The sequence below is a fragment of the Vanessa atalanta genome, chromosome Z, assembly GCF_905147765.1.
Source record: "Vanessa atalanta chromosome Z, ilVanAtal1.2, whole genome shotgun sequence".
NCBI classification, from domain to species: domain Eukaryota; kingdom Metazoa; phylum Arthropoda; class Insecta; order Lepidoptera; family Nymphalidae; genus Vanessa; species Vanessa atalanta.
In genome coordinates this window covers 7551782-7575438 of record NC_061902.1, presented here as the reverse complement: position 1 = coordinate 7575438, position 23657 = coordinate 7551782, and the positions used below count along the sequence as shown (strand labels likewise).

Genomic DNA, 23657 nt, shown 5'->3' with positions numbered 1-23657 from the left:
CAGAGTCGGAGAGAACGTATATAGCTATTTTGAACTTGCTTTGTACTTACCGATTAGATATCCTACACAATTATGAAAAAGCTGAATTACCTATAAGAGAAAATATGACTATCTCAATCCTAAAGTTGATAATAATTTTGCACAACGCCATTACAATTTTACCATTTTACCATAAATATAATGTTTAATACAAAATTAAAAACCTATCTAAATTCATTACAATCAAGCTCAAAATAAAAGGATGGCTTGAGAACTTTAATTATGTCGATATCGAGGCGTTGTTTGATATTCATTTATATATCATACCCTCACTAATGACTATCCATAACACAGCACGCAATCTCACACACATCCAGACACAAAACACAGACAAGGCTAACATGAAATTTTAATTATTGCTTCGACCCATGACAGGCGCGCTACATCGATGGTGCTATTAATGTTCGACGCTTGTTCAAAGGTATGCCTGAAACTTTGATGCTAGTGTCAACAACAGCTGTACAAAGTTTCGAGTTAAACGCATGAGTGGTACATAATTGCATACGAAACAAATAATGACGGTAAATGTATAAATGAAAATGCGCTCAATAATCCGTCTACACTTCAACCAACCTATTACTCATGCTAGTATCTGACTGTATTAATAAATAGAAGTATATTTTATAATATTTAATTTTTAAAACAAATACGGTTACTTTACACTTACTAATAAATTTCCTTTACAAAGTATTGATATAAGTTAAGACTAATTTTTAGTAGTAATTATGTATGAATGAAAATCAGAGACGTTCTTTTTTTATATTCGGAATAAATTTTAACGGTATTGTCTAAAGTTGAAAAAAAATCATAAACCAAATAAAACTGGCCATCGATAAACGAACTTAGAAAAAAAAGAGTTCCAAGACAAAGGACTGGGTGAATTTTCAACATTTAGGTATAAAAAGGTTGTAAGTTAAATTAAATTAAAAGTTACGCAATCACTTAATTAAAAATGTAAGGAATAATACGGTGCTGAAAATCTATTGATATTTCAAGTTTTATTTTTGACTAAATTCTTCTTATTTTGATTTTTTATTTTTTTATTTTAAATTAAACTCAGAATATTATTTCATATAGTATAGAAACTAAATATAATAAGAATTAAGATGTCTAAAGTAATTATTGTTTGTTTTGTTGGGAAATTTTATAAGGATAATAAAATATTTCATAGTGTATTATTTATTCCAAACAACAACTACAATCATTATTTTATTTCCGTATAATGGCGAATAAAACTACAAGTACATCGACCTCTCTGAGCTAACTGAGCGATCGTTATGAAAAGACCTAATCGAAATATTTGTATACAATAATAAGGGAAGGTTTTTAAAGCACATTTATTGAATATGTTTCGTGGTTAACAAAGATTTTATTTGTTACTCCCTGGTGTAAACATATTGCTCCTATGTTAGGTTAATCGCCAATATAAATTACACTAACACCTATAATATTTATAATTAATAATATTACGTTACATAAATTATTTTAGGTACAAATTCAGGGTTTATACACTTGTGTTATTAGTATAGTCCAAGAGTGCGACACTTCTACGTGTTAATTGAACTTCGATATGCCAATGTTTCATTAAAAACAATTGTCCTAATACGCAGCGTCTACGCCGAATACACAATCACTCAAACCGTCATACTATGACGGTAATCAAAACACATACAACAGTTTCTACTCTATGCTTATAAATGTAGTTTCGTATGGCACGTGCATCGCTTGGCGTGTTAGAAGATATCGAATAATATAAAGAAATATGGATGCATCGGTAACTATAACTCCTATATACATCACGAAGGTTTACAATGAGAATATTCCAAGCATCCAACCAAATCAGAACACACTCTGACCTATCGTAAGTCAAAGGCAGCATATTTTCTAAGGCGAAGCACTCAGTTCGATGGCGTCGTTTAGCGGCGGCGCCGGTGCTGTAACACATTCACTGCGGTGAGGAGTTAAGATCACGTAGGCGGAGATGATCTGCAAGGGGATGAGATTTCTCTCTTCGTTCGTCCGGCCACTTCACTACTACGTTGGTGCTGGCCGGAGGCAACGTAACTGGCGGCTCCACCAGTACTGGCAGACCACCCTCACGTTCTGGTAAAACGTGCCCAATCAAGGCACCGACGCGTTGATATGCCAACTGAGATGGTTGAATTTCACGTCCTTCTAGCATTCCCACACCCGTATGCGTAACAACTATGACAGGTGTGTCGGGTACGATGTCATTGAGCGCCCTCATAAGAACAGGCGCCGACGTTTGAGTGGCCACACACGTGGACACGCCACTGACGCGCGTGTTCAAGCTCTCCAGTATCGCTACGAGCTCATATAAGCGCTCTTCGCATAACACGGGGTTATCTGTAAAAGAATATGAAAATAAGCAGATATTAATTGTAATTAAGTTTTCAATCGAAGTTAATAAAGACCAGATATATTTTTAATATAATGTTTTGTACAGCAAGTATATTTAATTGTGATTTATGTTTAGTTAAGTCTTATTGTAAATAAATAATCGAAAAATATTTTAAATATAACATTTCATAGACATAATGACATAGAATTTTCTAAAAAATCGCACATGCATGTTCCAAAACGGTTATAACATTCGCAATATCGCCACAGCAGCAAATTACCGCGCTTATGAGATTAATCTTAGGGCTACATCAATAAAATAGTCAAGCTACATCAATAAAAATATTCAGGTACATGTAACATTTTATATATAATCAAGTTGAAATCCTGAAAAAAAATATGAAATTAATGCAAGATGAACCAACCTTGAAGATAAATCTTCAAAATACTGGGTACTCCATTGATAGTACATCTTGACTTCGAAACAACTTCGTAATTCACAGATTGAATCTTATTATAGGACAGGTCAGCGATACAAAGTGACGGCAGTCCATGAAAATCTTTATCCAGAATAGTTATATTATTATGATGAGCAATAAGTTCCTCCAGAGAAGGTAAAAATGTCTGAAAACAAGTAAATTTGACATGAGGTAAAATTTATTTTTTATCGCATTACCATATTTTAATTTGCAGAGGAAACGTGTAATTCGCAAAGGCTCGCATAGCTAGATTTGATAGTTTTAGCGATTACCCAGTACTTAACAAACCTTTGAAGTTTCTTCCAATGATGTTATATGATTGTGAGATACGTCAAGTAACCTCAAGTCCTCTAAGCCGATCAAATCATCCGGTGATATTTGTTGTATCTGGTTGTGGCTTAAATTAAGACGCAGAAGACCATGTAGACCCATTAACGCCCCACCCAAATTAAGGATATAGTTGTGGTCTAATCGTAACTCTAGCACTCGTGTTTCAACATCAACAAGATTCTGTAATCATGCATTTCTTTGTGTGAAAAACATTGTTATAAATATTTTATTAAAAAAAATGTTGTAAAATGTAAAATCAAAATTCAAAATGTGAGCAATTCAAAGAAATAATGTAAAAGTTTTACCTCCATGTTGCCTGTAATTCGACTTATTTTATTGTGTGAAAGATCTATCACAGATAATCTTTTCAGACCTTTGATTTCTTGTAAAGAGAATTCAGTTAAGCTGTTATGAGTTAAGTTTAAGTAGCGCAGTGATTTAAGACTTCTTAAAGAACCGTTCAGAGATCTTAATTGATTATAAGCAATATCTAAATCAGCTAAAATTTCTGTTTCCGAAAACTCATCTTCGGCCAACTGTGAAACAAATTGCATTGATAGTATTATTTGTTTTTCGGATATATTTTATTCGAGCAACTATTTTCTTCGTTATTGATGTGAGATATGGGTATTAATTTGACTTACACAAATAAACCATTTACGTTGGGTGTGAGGTTTATTTGATGAACAACCAAATGATCGTTAATTGTACAGAGCTACAGACAAGCATGATTTCAAGTATAATTTGTCATAGGTATATACATTATTTTTTTTAAATAAAGTTAATCTGTACAATTGACTCACCGTTTCTATTTTATTAAAAGATAGACCTATTCTCACTAGCTTTCTAGACTTCTGCAACGCGCCATCCAGTGTTTTAATATTATTGTCATAGAAGTATAATGATTCTAGAGAAGGCATTTGTCTTAAGTCTTTCGGTAGACTTTGTAATTCATTATGTGCAGCGTGGATAAGGGCAATCTTCTTAGCTTTCTAAAAATAAAATGTACTAATTATATGTACCATTACTCAGAAAAATATTTAGCTTTCAAATATTCCTTACCACTGGTAGCTCATTGTCAATTGTTTTTAAATGATTGGCGTTTATGAAAATCCATTCTAAATCATCGAGATCTCGTAGTGCTCCATTCAAGGTGTTTAATTTATTAATTCCTAAGTGAACATGTTTGAGAGCCTTCGGTACTGCGTGTCTTTCAATTTTAGATATTTGATTGTCTGCCACGAGTAGATGCTCTACTTCTTGGATATCCTAATAAAATTAAAATACATAGTATTTCATATTCTATAAGAAATATACATTCTGAAATAACAGTTTCATTATTTTTTTAAATATAATAAATATTTATATGATGGTATGGGTGTACTTACTTTGAAATCTTCTTCAGTCAATTTGGTGATTTTATTTCTGCAGAGGTCGAGCGTCTTGACGTGTGGGAGATGTCGAAGCACGTGTCGCGGCATTTCCATCAGAGAGTTGTCCGACAAGCTGAAGTAGTCTACCAAGTCCAGCTTCGTGAAGACGCTCTCCTTCAGTTCACTGAAATTACAATAACGTAATTGTTAAATTTTTATTTCTGTTACGTAATTTGATTCAAATAATAATAGGACTTATACTACACATTTATCTAAAAAAATATACTAAACAAAAACAAGAATTCAACGAAGAAAATTAAAATGTAAATAGACATAGTGTGCTCAGGGTTGCCACCCAACAAGAGAACTGCTCAACAGCCCAAACAAGAAATTTTGTAAACGGATTCAATAATTATAGCCCGATCGAAAGCCGTGAACCAGGATGGTGTTCACGGTTTATGTACTATACTATAAATAGAATTTAAAAATAATGTTATAGTAGGCTTGCGCGGTACGCAAAATGCATGGTAACACTGCCGACAATACTGTTGTCTATTTCGGCTCAAAGCTCATCGATGCTGAGAAAGCCTATGTTCATTTAAGTACGGTCAAGTCACATGAAGGACTCCTTATTGAAGAACTATATTGTAGGACCTACGTACAACAATGATGCATTAATTGAAATTAACAGTCTAAGATGCTTCTTAGTTGAGCGAAAACTAAAAAAAAATATTAATAATAAAAAAACTAAACTTTTATTTAAATGTTCACAAAATTTACTTTGGAAGTGTGTAAATAAAACCCATCATTTTGGTACATAGAACCAGAACTTAAGTATGAATTAACACAAATTTTAACAGAAATTTACATGCTTCCTAGAAAAATAGACTGTTTAATCTAATATTTAATATTAATATCCCTTGTTAACACTTTTATTATAAAACACAATAATCTCAATACTAAAAACTGTGCTCATAGCATTTCAATTCGTAGAAAACAAAACGATTGACCGCGTATTGTACTCTAAACAAAAAATACAAGTTCGAATTAAATAAAAAGCATTCGTAGTGAAGTTGATAAAAGGTTAAAAATAAAATTCTTGTTTAAATATATCTTTTATCGCTTACTATTTAACGGCCGACATACTATCAAATTATTATTTTAAAATGTGTTTATAGCATTTTCCATAGTAAATAATAGTTTGAAAACATCGTCACTCTTTACTCGGAATTTTATTGATTGATAATATTATATTTATATTATTGAATGGTATAACGACTTCACTGCGTTGCATATTAAGAATAATTCAAATTTAAGAAACTTTGAATTATTTAACTCAACTAAATCTATAGTCATATAATTGTTAGAATTTGTTTTATCTTTTGTAGATCTTTTTAATCATGCATAAAATAAAACAATTGTATGGCACAACGTTGGACATATTTAATATCTGAGTACATAATGATATATAATTTGTGTCGAAACTTCATGTAATAAAATGTATTCATTAATAACATTCCTTTCATGTGAACATTCACATTCAAATAAGCAATAACTTTTCAATTTGATTTTAAATAATAGATAGAACGTATTTATTTATTTGACGTACAACTTTTATTATGACTGTAACATTAAAACCTATAATGTCACTATTAAAGGTAAAGGTGCGGAAGTCTGAAAGAGTTATAAACATAAAATTAATAATAAATTCCTGGCCCTTAATTGTTAATATTAATATTGCATTAATTATACATTACTAGATAATATCTATTAAATATAACGCCGTTATATATTTTACAAAAGAAGAAACTATATACGGTACTTCATTAAAACGTACCTTTTCATGATAGCTACTTTTATTAGAAAGAAGAAAAGCTTTCGAAAATTAAATAAGCACTATTAACTTAGTTACATTATCCAAGTCCCTACAATATTTCTCATATAGGTAATTATCCTATTCCTCAAGTAATAATCAATTATATTTTTATTATATATTATATAATAATCAATTATACCCACACATAGAAACACATAAGCAGATGCACATACACAAACCTATACTTACTCTATAGCTTTGTTCTAATTATATTGAATTATATTCTTCATTAAAGTAAAAAATATGTATTCATATCGTAAATTCTTTAATAATTTCAGAATAAATTTGATAAAACGACCGTCTTTTTAAAAGAGCGAGAGCTCATAGCACTAGATAATTTGATAACAAAAAGGACCTTCCTAGATGAATCTGTTATATCAACGTCACAGAAATTTGAATTGTTATACCTGTATCATTATTATATAATAAAAAGATAAATTGAAAATTAAAAGGTATAAGAAACAAATATGATCGGTTCAAGTCTTTTTTAACCTAGGAATCTCTAACCATTTTTTAATTTACACGGGTGCTTTAATTCAACTTCTTGTGGTAAAAAAACGGTATACGTAAAATTGAAATGACGTTATTCACATATATTCCTACATCTTTCTTAACACAAGCGTAAAGCATTTTTAAGGAGTGGATATGATACATCACTAGGCGACCTGAATACCATGAAACAATTACCCTTATTAATTATGATCATTATAGTTACCTCTTCTACTTATAATTAAGGTATTAGACAAGTATTGTTAAGCAACGTCTGTGAACGATCGCGGAAGACATCATAGCAGGTGATGTGCACTGAATTGACGTTGCATCAAGCGTGCATGATGCCTTAGTAAACACGAATGTGCAAGGGTCAACGTGCCCGGGGTTATCAATGCAGGGGCGGCGCCAAACGGTCGCATAGCTCTGTACCACGCCGCTGGTTCATGGAATTAGCGAAATTTTGCGGAAATGAATTCGTCGTTAAATTCATCAGCCGTCATCTATAAATCATACCTGAGCTTGTACTTTATTTTAACATACATAAACCGGTTTTATATATAATTTGAAATATTCTTCTTCACAGAAGATGCCTTATCCAGAAGTGGAATAAAATGGGCATTGTTAAACTATAAGGGCAGCTATAAACCATTAGAATGGTTATCCTACAATACTAGAACTACATAATTCATTGGAATAATAAAAATAGTCTTAATAAACGCTATATCATCGCAATTAGTAATGTAAACATTATTAGCAACATGTGTATAGTGAACGAGATATTAAATGAATAACATTGTATATATATTGATACTTTAAGGTTCCTCGTATTTGGAGTATTACAAAAATGCGCACTAAAAATATTCAGAACAAAGAAATATTAAATTAACATCAAAGTCGACAACCATGCTTTCCCCACTTATATTAAATATTAGAAATACTTTTTATAGCGTAATTTTGTTTCATTTGAACTGTCAGATAACGTTGGGAATTCCATTTGTATGTTTTTCCCTCTTTACACTTCATAAGCAGAAAGTTTATATTATAGTACAATTTAGACATATCTACAAAAACCCTAAAATATGTTCCTTGTAAGAAGCGTACCGTATTAAAATAATAATTTTACACATAATTCTCGCTTCGAACGATCAACAGTTCAATATGAGCCGGGTTTATCATCTCAGCTACTAATTACAATGATGTATACATACAGTTCAAGAATTAAGCAAATTATAGTTATTAGAGGGCGCGTGTAAGTCTTTATCGATATAATATATATAATTGCTTCTTTATTTTAACTTTTGTTTGGCTTAAAAACAAACAATCTCACATTTTTTCATTATATATTACATATTTAAATGTTGAATATGTTACGAGTAACAGTGTGTATTAAAATTATAGCTCTTGTTTCGTATTTTCTTTCTACTATTTCTCCATACGACATCTTCAAAGATAAGTCGTTATATAACAAATATGCAATATAAAAACTTCTAAGAGCTAAAAAATTTGAATTCATTATTATTATTTAAAAATGGCTTACTCATTATTTTAAATATAGCTAATAAAATACACTTATACAACCATTAATGTATTATATTTGTGAATATTGAATTAAGTATTAATAAAAACGTACGCCTAAAATGAGAGAACAAAATACTGTCCGGTATTAAGAGTAGCAGTGGCCGGTCCGAACGATTCATAATTGTCATTCTGGCTTAGGCCAAAGGGTAATTAAATTACAAAACGAGACCAATTAAACGAAGCGCTAGGCTCAGCCTGGACGTGATTGTACTGGGACCTACATTGATGTATTAACCGAGGCAAGGTTGTCAGAAAAACTAACCTTGCGAGCCATTCAACCTCAATGGAAATGAACTATAGTTACTGCCAAATAATAAATTCAAAAATATATAAAAACACAAAATTTTTGATTGTATAAACCTGAGATTGTACTATAACAAGCCAAGGGAATAAAGTAGTGTAGAATAATATATTTTTTAACCGTAAACATATATATGACATTGTTAAATGATTTAATGTTGTATAATATGTATTGTGTGTGATAGTTTACAAAGATGTTAAGAAAACACGACTGTCAGGTACACGTATGACCTATACACGCGACACATATTATGTTATAACTTTATAATTACTTGATTTCTTATAATTTTCACGTATTAGCTCTTATCGTATATTAAATGCATAAGTTTGTGTGTACATAACTTGTTGCTCAGTCGAGACACTTCGTACGGGTAAAATTCATACGAAGTTTATGAAAGTTTGTATAGAAGTTCACATTTCTTCAATGTTTGAAATATGAAAAATAGTGTTGTAGTTATGTTAACATTAAAATACATATATAATAAAAAGAAATACTTCAATTACTCACGTTAATTAAGATATGAACGTTAGTATGTATGTTTGTCATTTATCGATAAAAATTTGATGTAAGTATTGAGGCAGTTTACGTAAATTAATTAGTACTTGTCTATGGAATATGGAATCAATTTGAGGTTGCAGTTGCAGGCAATATTTTTGGAAGCAGGTTACGTAGATAGTTTGCTGTGAATTTTGATCGAGGTAAAATGATGGTATGGCCAATATAACCCGCGTACACCAAAATCCTCTAATACTTAGAAATCATTGGTGGGTTTCAGTGAGTTGAATATTGTTCAATCGATGTGAAATCCCATCACACTAGTACTACCACGTACCAGCATAATTATATAGATTAGGTATAGTGTGATATCTAAAAGATTGATCATTTAGTCATTTTTAATGCTGTTTTTTGATATTACAAATAACAAAAATACTATAACTTTTGAGTTATCAGTAAATAACAAAAGAGACAAAACGATTCTTGAATCAAATATATCATAGGGCAGGGAGGCTGTTTTACTTTTATTTATTTTATCTGGATTTAACAAAGATATGTGAAATGAGGAACTGGAAGAGGTAAATTTTTTAATCATTATAATTTATAGATTGCCGACCTGCAAGTGAAACGCTGAAATAATTAGATGTTTTATAAATTTACGAATATTAATTTATAAAAATATAATATAACGGTATATTAATATTCCTATACTTATATTTGAACATTTATTAACAAGTTAGAAACTTATTTTAATATTATATAGGATACTAAGTAGTGATAGCAAATTGTTAAGTTTAACACAAACAGTAATATTGAGGCCGTTAAACCGTCATAGTCAAATCATTACAAAAAAAAATCAGACCGAGAAATGCAAATGAAACGAGAAGGAGGACTCCCTAAAAACTGTATGTTTAATTTCAGAAAAATATCTCGGAATACTTACAGACAAAGCTATACAAGTTTGTGATACAATTTTCGATGATTAGGATTTAGTTACATAAGCTTCTAAAACTATTTGGTCAATGTTTAATCAACAATCTATTTGTGTCAGGAAGAAGAACCGAATTATTATTTATTTAATTCGAGGCTAGACAATGTTTATAAAGAGTCGCGAAAAGTTAAATATTATCAGACTGGAATTTCGTAGTGTTCCATATAAGAAATATACTTTTATCATTATGTTTGCTTAATGTTGACGTTGAATAAATTCAAACGTAATTAATATAAAAATATCATATATTCCGGTTACTAGTCGGATTGGCAGAGAAAATGTTTTATATTGAAAATGTTTATTGGTTTACGTTGAGCAGTCCCAGTCAGCACTATTTTTTACGTGTTAAAGCAAATATAGAAAATGTGCACTGCTGAAAAATGTATGAAAATCTCTTTGGTAGGTTTTTAGTTTAATTCGTTCAGTCAACCGACGGACGGACGCGAAAAAAGGATTATCGTACATGTTGTGATAAATTCCGTTTTTGCACGCGTAAAGTGAAATCCTTTTGAGCGGCATTAACTTGGCATTGTGATGTGATGTGTATCATTCTTCGTACAGCCTCTGAAGATATTATACAAAATTAAGAACATGTAAGGGCAGGAGGATGATGATGTAAACTAATAAAAAAAGTAAAACGACTCGATGAGAACGAAAGAGAAGAAGACATCGAAAGAAAAAAGATGTATAACACCCAATAAAATATTGATAATTTCAACAAAAAATAATTTTATATGATGTTTTTTTAAACTCCTTCCTTATGACAGGGCTTTATGCAAGCCCGTCTGGGTAAGTACCACCCACTCATCAAATATTTTACCGCCTAACAGCAATACTTGGTACTGTTATGTTCCTATTTAAAGGGTAAGTGAGCCAGTGTAACACAGCTGTTACACTTGGGACATAATGTAGCGAATGGTTATTATTTCTTACAGCGTCAATGTTTATGGTCGGTGGTGACATTTGCCCGTCCACCTACGGATTACATAAAAAAAACTCAGTAAAGTTTATAATAAGTATTTTTTTTTTAATTTAAGTGAACAACTGAAGTGAGTGTAGTGTTAACTAAAACCTTAAAAATAATATTTATGTAGGAATTTGTCCAAGTCGGTTTTATTTTATTTAAGATTTTATATATAAATAAGTATCTATTGATAAAATAATGATAAAAAATAGGGGCATATATAAATAGATACACTAAAAATAAAAACATTAAACAAATAAGTTTGTCTACTATATATACAAACGCGAATTTAATAGTGTTTACAACATTGACATAATCCAAATAGGTAAATCACTTAGTGTCAAGTGTGACACCAAACACTGATATATAAATAGTGGTATCATGTGGTTATTGCAATGGAAAGAAATGACAAAGTCAAAAAGTATAGTAAAGTACAAACAAAACTACCATTTATCCTTCACTGTGCGCAAAATTTTCAGTTTTATTATGTCTAAACTAGTTGACTTGATCTAAATCAACGTGGGTGAAGCTTCAAGAAGTAAATGAACTTATATTGACCATGTTCTTAATAAATAATTTATTAAACAGCGACTGCATTATTTTAAACATAAAACGGTGTTTTGAAAAATAAAATATATTAAAAGTACAGTTATATACTATAAATATTTTCTGTGTCTAAAATCAAAATCAAAAACGTTCTTTAAAATTTCTTAATTTTAAATAAAATGGTAAAAACTTGGGGCTGATCATGGTCTTAGTGAGAATACACAACATTATAACAACTAAAGACACAGAACACTATCGCTAAATCGCGCCAACAGGCGCTGTAATGGATTTCTAATAGAGATCACTGCGTCAGTCACCACAATCGATGACCATCATGAAGTTTAGACATTAGAGTACGACGATATCCTCCATATAAAGGTTCAGAATAATCACGATAAATTTTCTCGCATTAACAAAAATAAATATATCCCAAGTTTTACAACAGAGTTTAAGTCATATTTCGAATAAAAGTAGATCAAATAGTTTTTTAAATTGATATTGCTTTATTGTTTTAAAATCTTCTTAGTAATTTATTTTTGTACAGTGAGGTCAGTTCAGAATTATGACGATAATACACTCGTAACAGAAATACAGCCACGTGTTTAAGTACATGAAAGCACAAGAAAACGAAATACGTTAACGTGACAACACCTACGCGCTTTCCGGATAACGAATTAATATTGTTTTAGCCGAGTCCGTTTCGTATTGTGATTTCTATTTTCAAGACTCTCTTGTTAAGTTCTTTGTTTTTACTGAGATTCGTTCAGAAGTATAAAAATCGTAATACATTTTCACGTGGACACAAGTTCTAGTCACGTTTAAATATATGAAAGCGCTTATTTTGAAATACATTAACGTAACACCGAACCTTCTACGTGCGATATTCTTTTAGCTTGCTTTAAAAATTTTATTAATTGTTCTTAAAGTATTTGGTAAGTGACTTTTTACAGAGATAAGGCCTCTTTATGTTTCTTTTGTAAATGCGTTACTCGTTTAGTATTAGCATCTTAACAAACCCGCTATTTCTAATAAAGTTGAATACATCATAATTTGGAAATTCATTGATCTATAGAGCACCCGCTGATATGTGGTGCCCACTGATGGGTATATGGTTAGCGAAATCATCCACTAAGAAATGGTTTATTGGAAGTTCTCTCACTAAAAAAAACCGTTGTGGACGGATTTACATGGAATATGGAAGAAAAGACAATGATGAAAATCTCTGGCTAGGTTGGATTAATATTATGAAAATGAGTAAGCTTAACAAATGACTGACACAGCTACGGCCGCGGAAGAAAGCGACATATGTACATTTAGACCTAGCTTATGTAATAAACGACGAACAGTACTTACGATTTTAGTCGGGTCTAATCCAACGTAACTTTTCACGTCCCTCGGATTAAAAGGTATACTTGAAAACATGAAAAAGTTAAGTGAGTATGTTATGATTTATTCGACGGCGTTAAAGTTTTAAATGAGAATTCAAGAAAGATCTATTCCTAAAAGCATCCCAATCATTGTCTTGTCTTTATCTAACGAAATGTCGTACTTTTTATTGTTAATGATTATATTTATTATATCGATAGTTTTCTGTCAATTCAGTTTCAAAAGGAAATAATAATATCGGTAATGTTAAGTGTGATCTAATCACGTTTACGTGTGCTTGAGAATTGTTCATGGAATGATTTATATATTGGAACTACTTAATCCTTTATCTTTTATGAAAGATAGAAGATGTAATGAGAACAATCGATTCTATTTATTCATAATGTCTACCACTTAACACACACATAACAACGGACTGAAGATGAATGGAAATTATAATCTTTTATCAATTATTGTTGCAAGAAATTTATATCAATTATTGTTGTTAATTTATCAAGGACAACAAACAAAAATGGTGTTTCCATTTATATAAGACAAGCAAAACCTTCGGACGACGTTTACGGCCCGGTATCATTATACTTAAACTTTCTCTAAAGCCCACTGCATCTGTTGTTAGAAGTTTCATATTATATTGTTAGTTTTTTTTTTTATAAAAAATAATTTCTCATTTAATAATATAGATTTAAATATTGGAAGGAAATTTACATTTCTAGCTATAAGTTATTGAAACTGACAATTATGATTACAACAATGTTGCTTCTAATAATGTTATTAGTCAGAATTATAGATTTCAAATCAAGAGTAAACACGCCATACTATCAATTCTGTTTTACATTTTGTAGACAGTTATTTTATGTAACTATATTTAGTCTATTAGCGCTAATTGGCTCTGATAAGACGTAGCTTCTACCTTCGTATCGTTATTGAATGAATTTTTACTAAGGAAGGAGCTCAGTAACTATAAGTGAAATATTTTTCATCTGCCCTGCAAAAACGTTACACGTATAAACGTTGCAATCCAATGTGACCTTTGACCCATAGAAATAAAAGATGTCAGTTATTCCAGCAGCGACATTAAATTGACATGACATCATTGGTCGATATCTGAAATAAACTATGGTATTAATTATATTTTCGTGAAAATATGGCGTTTCGATTTTCGGCAATATTGGTAACGGAACTTTGTGAGTAAAATTAAAGTAGACATAAGTTGTTAAGTGGATAAGTAGTAATATCGTTGAGCTATTAATAATATCGCATGGAATATTTGAATCTAAGGCACGTTTATCTTCCTCCTTCTGCAATTGGATTAGACTATACATAATAATGTTTCTGTTTATAAACATTGAAATATAGATCGCAATTAAAAAAACAATTCTAAAGAACTGTCAATTAAAATGTTATCGTGAAAGTCTTGTTTTTTTTTTAATCCATTACTGTTATACAACTTACGATAGTTTTTCCAATAACTCTTAGAATCTTGAATATCTAAGAGTAGAAAAAATGAATATGACCCTAAAGTCTAATCTAAGACTAAAAATATATATCTCCATATATGAATCGAGTGGTAAACATTGTATGAGTTCCTGCTACTTTATAACTCCGAAATTAAAAGTTATGCAAAGTCTATAAATATACTTAATTGCTTCCTACATATAAGTACTTATATTAGAAGAGATATTATAATTTATTGATATGTTTATGTTATTGTACATTTATCCAGCACTTAGAATCGACGCTATGACCTTTACACGATAGGTTTAGAATCTATATTCGTAGTTTATGCGACAATAACGAAATGTTTATAATTCACACTCGTCTATTTTAATTAATCCTATTACTAACTTCAATATCACGTTATTGGTAAAATTAGTAGACTAAAATAGCCTGTAAATGCTTCTCAACTGCGCTAACGTATTTTTCCCTCTCGAGGAGGACGCTTGGAGGTTATTTCACCATGCTGCTCCAATGCGGGTTAAAACACAAATGTGGCAGATTTTCATCCAACAAATTCCAGCATTTTTTTACTGATGAGATGAATTATGCGCTCAAATTGATCACATGACGCCAGTCGCAGCTGTAATATTTAATCATCTGGTTCTCGGGTTATAATCATCTCGGCAGTTTGTAAATCTGATACTATAAATTTTTTTACGTTTTCATTAATTCTTAACATACCCGCACAATAAGATAAAAATTATAAAGCCGGGAAAACGGACGTACGGTACCTAACGGAAATTTTATTTATACAATTTTGTACGTTTATAAATTGAATTTTTACATTAACGTTCTTATTGCGCTGAAATAATCCTGTTACTTTTACCGCGAACAAAAGAACTTTTCATAGAAAACCTCTAACATAATTTACATTTTAATATTTTCATTCTATTCACAATGGATTGTACTACTAGATTGCTTTTAAAAAAATCGAATTAAAGAAATACTTCGGAATTAAAAAAGCTGATGTTAAATCGTAGTTACAATCCATTTTAAGTTTAACCAGTTTCGTTAGCTCCTTCGTAAATTTCAAATGAGTTTTATGTATTTAAATTTGCAATATTGTTTGTAAAACAATTATAATTTGGTCCGGAGTAGTTTACTAAGAGTCTACCTATCTTATTGGTTCGGATACCACTACGAAACTATATCAAATGTATTTATCTAGTTCTACTATTTTTTTTTTTGGTTAATGTACAGTTTTTATTAAGAGCAAAAATAATATGATATTATTTACTTTATTTATTTATATTTTGATAACGAAAATAAAAACAGTTTGTTTCCTAAAAAAAAACACGTACCTAATAATAAATTCATATTGGCAAACAGATGCAAGTAAGCTGATTTATATATACAAGAAACATTCGCAAAGCTTGTGCACGGGGACTTAATACTTAGTGAACTTGAAAGATGTATATTTTGCAGAGGACTCTAAAGATGTTGTAATAACTTGTTCACAAAGAAACATTATAATAATTTTTGTTTAACAATTTTTACACAACTACCCATAAAAGCAGTGTAATATTTCCATTTTCTTTATTTCAAAATTACTCTTAAATGTCTGAACAGATTTGGATGTGTTGAATGGTATCGTTAGAATACTTACACCATCCCATGTGAAACTGACTATATTTTTTTAATTAATTTTAGAACGGAATTGGCAGGGTAGTCGTGAATTTTATAATTGTGATATCGTCGAATATCGTCGATATCGTCGATATCGTCGTAATTATTTAAATACCCTTACTAGAGCGTTTAATTTATTGATTTATTTATTTTGATTCAAACACAGATCTTGTGAGCAAAAGAAAATAAAGCCTAGTAAAATAAAGTTTGTTTGTGGTAACTGCTAAAAATAATCGAATATTAAACAAATGATTTTGTTTCCGTACAAATAGTCCTTTTCCTGTTCGAAATTCAGACTTACAACCGCCCAAGGCAACAGTAGCAATACTTATCATATTATGAAATTATAAAGAAATTAAAACTTAATTACAAAATTAACTATACAACAAGGAATAAATACGTGGTATAAAGCGATTATATGTTTACTATAATATTTGCAAACCTCCGATGCAAAGTTAGTCCTTACGGTGCCAGCTCAGATCCATTAAATGTAATATTATATTACATTATGAAATGACAACAAATTGCTTAGAAGTCTAAAACCAATTTCGCAGAAATTTTATTCGGAAATTTGCAATCGTTAAATTCTGACAACTAAACTTAGACAAAACCTTAAGAAATAATTATTTCAATCCGTACACGTGATACGTGACACTTTTTCCCATTGAGCATTTTTGTGTTATTATTAATTTTACTGCTATAAATTTTTAAAGTATTTATTTATATATTTAATTGTGAAATAAACTTACTCACTCCACCATCTCGTCAGTCATCTACAGTTATGGTAATATATAGAAAAATCTGACTGTAATAACCTAATCCTGATTAGCCAGAAGCCATCACAATTAGTTCCACCTCTGTTATTAATAATAACTATAAACAAATAAACCTAGAGCATCTGAAGAGCTTTTCTATACGAATAAATTCAAAACTGACTGCAGAATACTGCCGTTAAATTCCAAAAAGTGATACGGGACGTTGAATATTATAATTAAAACATTTAAAGCATACGCGCTTCAATATAGCGAATCAACGTAATTCTGTATGTTAACCAACATACAAAGTGAGTTCTAATAGAACTGCACTTCTAAATATTTCCTGTCTACAAACAAAACAAATAATTTGGAATTCCAATCTCTGAGTCGATATTTGTGTTTATTATAGGTACTTACTAATTTTTATATATTTTTTTCAATTCATTGCAAAACTTATTTAATTATGTTTGGATAATTGACATTCGGTACGTTGAATGTCCCAAGGCGAAAGAAAGCTTAGTTAGATGCTTTTACTTTAATCTTTTTTCAACATTGTTTTTATTTTAATTATTTCTTTTAAAATAACATAAAATATTCGAATGTATGTATATGTAATGTATGCATATATCTATTGTAAGAGCATGCGTTGAAACCTATCAGCATGAATATTCTGCACATTTCAAACTTATCGACTTAATAAATAAATCTAACTGAGCTTAAAAAAGACTAACGTCCTCTTGACTGTTATACAGTCAAAATAAAAAGTTGTATAAAATAAATACCATATCTAAATTCTAAAATTAATATCAACCTTTAAAATAAATCTTCCAAGACTCATTAAAAACCATAACACACATCCACTATTATGCGACATATTTTATATCTTTTTTAATAGTGTCTGTACCCTCTACTTCAACGTTCAAGTGGAAATGATGTAAATGATGTATGTAAAGTACGATGTTGGATAGTCTTTAAATTGATCACAGAATGTTGTTTTAGAATAGGACGACATTTGGAGACAAACCAAAATCCTTATGTTTAGACGACAATGTTAAGACGACGCTGGATACAGATGGACTGACGGAGAAATGGTTTATCCGCCCAGCAGTGGATGGATACAGACTGTAATTATAATCATTAAAAAATCTTTTAGAGAGTAAAATAGTTGCTCAAAATATAAGATATTTGTTAGCTACAAGTGTGGCTAAGAATTTATATAGATGAAGTAGACAAATGGATTAATAATTGATCCCTGTGGGACCCTACATTTATTAGTGCCCCAAGAGATCTATTTCTATTAAGATCGACTAGTTAAAATAAGATGCTCAGATGAGTAATGTATAAAAACATTTTAAGAAATTTCAAGCTATACAGAAAAATAGCTTATGTTTTAGAATATGCTGATAAACTTGAAATAATTATATGCACGAGATGCCAATTACCACATATTTAGTAATTTATTTTAAATTTATTATCAGCACGTTATTGTATTTGTTCGTCTAAAAAACACAGTGTTTCTTAAATAATATCGTTACGCAAATAAACGCAACAACGCTTCATCTTTATTAAAACTATTATTGTGCTAAGCACTTTAGCAATGCAGAAATAATTTATTTGTTTGTGCATGAAACCATGATAGAGACCTTTAATCAGATCAACCACGAACCCCCTTGATTCGCGAAATGAACCTTTTCAATCTACCTCAATATGGCGAATTAATTTTACAAAGCAATGGAGCAAACTTTGTTTTAAATAACGTGTCATTTTCAGCTAAAATTAATTTAATATGAAATTGTAAGACTAAATATGTATAAAGCGAAATGATAGTTTTTAGATCAGTCGAAAATAAAATTATGTACACTAGCTTCTCGAATTTGCCCGATATTTTGATTGAAAATTGATTCTCCAACCGATCTTTTCGAAATGCATAGAAAAGATATTTTTGCGCATACCTCGTTCTTAAGAAATTTAAACCTTCTAAAATTAATATATAATGATTACGATCATTGAACAAAACTTCGGCTGTTGTTATATTTTTCCTTACAGAAAAAAAATTACGTTTATGTCGTTGCTCATTTTTCTATAGTAATTTTAGAGATTTGTTATCTACGTACAAAGTTCAATGGATTATGTGTTTTTTCGTGAAATAAGAACAAAACTAAATTAGATTATTTTTTTAAATCAAATTAAATGTAAGTGTATACTTCTTTACGATATTAGTATGAATTAAAAATTGTGTTAAATAATACATAATTCTTTTATCATTTTGAACACAGGAATGATCTATACTAAATCTAATGATATAGTTAATATAGTACAGCTGAAATATTTGTTTTTTTGTTCTAAAATTATGATCGGTTGGATTTGAAAAATTCTTCAGCAATTTTATTTCTTTTCCTTTATTGCAATCTGTATATTTAACGAAAAAGAAAATATATGCAAAATTTTCAATTTTTTTTTTTTATTTTTTTTTGCGTGTACTTAGCGATTAGTTAAGCTTCCAATTGATATTTCTTGTCGTAGTATTTACAAAACTATGACTTGGAATCGGTCGTCTCAGGCTGCCATACTAACAGGATATATGAGCGAGGGAATACAAAGTGAAGTGAGGTGTTGGTATCCATACTATGGCGGTGAGTTTATCCTCCGCGGATGGTAAATCTCTGAGATTGGATACTCTGTCAGTAGGTGTTGGTACCCATGCTATGGCAATGTAGTATCTCTGAGATTGGGCACTCTGTCAGTAAATCAGTCGAAGGGCATTATATTATTAAATACAGTTACATTTATATATATATATATATATATATATATATATATATATATATATATATATATATATTGTAGAAAGTTAACTTGTACTGAAATAATTTAGCAAATAATTAGCTCATTCATAAATACATTGATTAATTTAGCGACATTATAATAGCATATAAATATCAGAAAAAAAAATTTCAAATGCATCAAATTGTCGATTGATCAATACAAATCTAGACAAAACGATGGTAATTGTAAAACAACAATTTGCTCGGGTTTTTCCACACTCAATAAAAAGGGCTAGCAACACTTATTCAACATGTGCTCAATATATTACTTAATTCATTTCGTACACTGCACTATCGCGAGAATATTTGTGTTTTATAAAAATATATATATATATTTACAGCGTACATTTTATATGCCAATGCAATTCGAATATTCTCCAAATATTGATCCTTTACGAGGGCCTTTGCCCAGTTTATTTTAACTATAATTAAAATTATGATTTATATCAATGTATTTACACAAATGTTTCAACTAAAACTTATACATCTACTGTTGGAGAGCACTTTCTCGTATTATATACTGTACGAAGAATTATTGAAAAGGAATCAATGACTGGAAATAAACAATAGTAAAGTTAAAAATCTTAATCGTTTTCATTGACATGCCTTATTAACATAGATCGCTATTTAGCTTGCTTGAACATTTAGTGTGCTTACAAAAAATCCTCGTTTAGGCGTTTTTAATTCTAAGCAAGTCTAGGCATGACATGATACGATATACCTATCCATTATACCATTCTTAATGAAATAAAATATATATCCACGATATTACCAAAAGTCCCCGGCCATTTCAGTATATTATTATCAAACGTGACATTATGTAATCATTAATAACTGTATTATATACATAATATATTTGTATTCATATTACAAATGACTTTTATTTTATTAATAACTTTGCAATAGATATTGAAATCATACCGGATACAGGAGATTTTCAAAGCAAGTTGTTTACTTGCTATTTGTTTAACTGGATTTGTCAAACAATAACAATTTACAAACAACCGTCTACAGTAATTTGTTAGTACACCATTAGTAAATATAGTGAATATGACACGACCAATATGATATCATTCAATTTTACTGCTTTAGAGGCGACCTGCGATAACCCGGCGAACTATCGCACTGAGTCTCCTAGATGTGATCCCCATACGTAATTGGAATTCATGTAGATAGTTTTAATAATTAAAAACAGTATTACGTATTTCCTACCCTCTGACTGTGTTATAAATCGTATTGTTCATTTTCTACTCTCTTCCATTATCACTTCGCGACTAAACTGTTGTCTATCGCATTGTAAATAACACCTACGAAATAAACAGAAGATTATAATTTGAAATAATGTCGCCTCGTGAACAAGTGCACTCAGTACCTACTTTCTGTTGACTCATTATTCCACAGAAATTAGGAGCGATTGAGGTACAGAGAAATTATTATATTTCGTGTACATTTTTATATAGCTCGATTGTGACTATAAAATTTTAAGATCAATTGCGGTCAATAAGTTTCGAGTTGACGGGTCACAGGCGTCTTAAATGACGTTTATAGATGTCGAAAACGATACGTCTAAATACCGACCGTCGATGATTAGTTTATATTCTTCGTGTTTGCTTTTATATTGATAATCGACGTTATTGTGCTGATAAGCTTCGCTTTCAATAATAACGCTATTTCGAAAGGAAATTTACTGAGAAGCGATCGCATGTACGTTCACTAGCTTCTTCCTGCGGCCTCAGAATTGTGGATTTGCAATCAACCCTGGAGAGGGCGCCGCCCACACTCCTGATAACAAACCGATTCCCATCGCTGGCGTGTCTCTTATCACAGACCTGTTGTTTCTCTTTCAACTCACGCACTGTTTTGATGTTTCATTATCACGTTTCAATAGGTTATTCGTCCGACCGTTTTACACAACAAAGAGCTTACACATTTTTGTTTACGGACTAGCACAGGATCCTATCTGAGTTTAAATCGACTTGCCTTAAGTTGTCGAAGTTGAGTTTGAGCCTCGTAATGGAGAGACCCAGCTCGCGGAAGCTGTGATCGGCGAAATCTGGGAGCTGAGAGTAGGAGATGTCGAGACCGATTTTTGTTTCGGGGCTGAACTTGTTGGTAAGGGCGCGTGCGATGTCTTCGTAGGTGTTGATGCGTTGACATATAACGAGGATAGCACCGGTGCCAACGTCTTCGCGTCGGCAAGTACAAGGGGAAATCTCGCGCCTCATGGCACAATGCAGGCTAGCACCGGCGCCGAGCTGGCCGGCCAGCGCGCTCAGGAAGGCGGCAGCAAGCGCGAGCGCGATCATCGTGTGAGCCGGTCGGGGCTGGTCGCGCTACTGCCGAGTGCCGCTGCGCGCACGCTGCCGCACCCGCGCACTCTGGCCACCGCGCGCCGCCACCGTCGCTGCGATGCTCATCACGCTACGCACCGCCTTCGTCACGCACCAATACTGCCTATACGCAATCTGCATTTTTTTTTTTCAAAACTATAATTTACACTATGTATATTCCTTTAAAAAAAAAACACTATCTTTTTTATCGGTAATGGAAAAAATGTGTCAACATTCTTACATTTTTATAATTCATATTAGTAACAAATAAAGATGATATATATTTTTTAATATTAATATCAGTTTTTTAAAGCAAAGCAAGCAAGCACTGACATAGGATACAGATAACGAATAATTACATCAATAAAAGTGAGTGGGTACATAACAATTCCAAGAAAATAACCAATAAATAGTAAATGATAACATTTGCGTACTGAACGTAAGAATACATACTAATTTATAAAATATATTCTTATTAGAGGCTCATAGCCGATAGTAAAATAAATTTAAAAAAAGTTTACGATGCTTTTTAACGTATAAATATTTAGAAGTAAAAAATCTAAGATTCTGTTTATTTCGTCGGGTAAGTACAGCTTATGTACCAGTTATGCTTTCGCTAAAATCCGACTAAGCGAATGCAGTCCTCACATGTCAGTTCAACATGACTAGCGATACAACAAAAATAAACATAGATATATACATATATAAATTCAATGCTAAATTATAATATGTATTATGGAGTAGTTAGTAGGGTACATAAAAATATTATAAATTTTATCGTAAACTCTTCGCCAGTTCAAAGTTACATCGTGAAATCGATCACGGATATTACAGAATTGCATTATTTCTTCGGCTGGAGACTAAATAACAAATCTTTGCTTTACTACATAGAAAAGTAAAGCAACAGCCAGTAAATCTCTGACTGTTGAACATGGCTTCCTCACGTCTCCTCCTTTCCTCAAAACGTTTTCCTTAACCACTTAACACAAGTTGAAATATTAACGCAAATTAAGCATATGGAATTTCTGTGGTTAAAGGTTACGTCCTGATCACTATAGGCAATCTTTAAATAGTGAGTGTTATTTGCACTAGTGACATCACACTGTCTGTATTTAACAACAATTAAATAAATTGTTCATGATTTCAGTAGACCAATGTGATTGGGAGGAATTGAACTATTATTAAAAGATGTTTTATTTGCAGGCCTGGGGAAGCCCAAAGTCTCTCATATAAAATCTAGTATAAAACTTGACAATTTATATCTCTCACATATAAAAAGAAGATGCAAAAACTGTCATGAATCATTTTAAATATAATGTAATATATTAATGAGTTATCACAAAATATAAATTATCTAAACCAAAAATACACAGTTAAAATGTAAATGTACGTTTAATAATTACTGTAACTTGG

The 23657-nt window shown here is 30.9% G+C and overlaps 1 protein-coding gene across 1 annotated transcript; it reads right to left on the bottom strand.

Moving 5' to 3' along the window:
* Window positions 1-1235: 1235 nt before the first annotated feature.
* Window positions 1236-22274, bottom strand: LOC125075940 (leucine-rich repeat-containing G-protein coupled receptor 4). Its single transcript, XM_047687809.1, has 8 exons — window positions 21895-22274; window positions 4598-4766; window positions 4272-4478; window positions 4013-4201; window positions 3515-3745; window positions 3168-3389; window positions 2826-3024; window positions 1236-2406 (listed from the first exon to the last, which is right to left on the bottom strand). The coding sequence occupies exons 1-8, from the start codon at window positions 22218-22220 to the stop codon at window positions 1985-1987; spliced, it is 1965 nt and encodes a 654-aa protein (XP_047543765.1). The 5' UTR covers window positions 22221-22274; the 3' UTR covers window positions 1236-1984.
* Between the last annotated feature and the right edge of the window lie 1383 nt (window positions 22275-23657).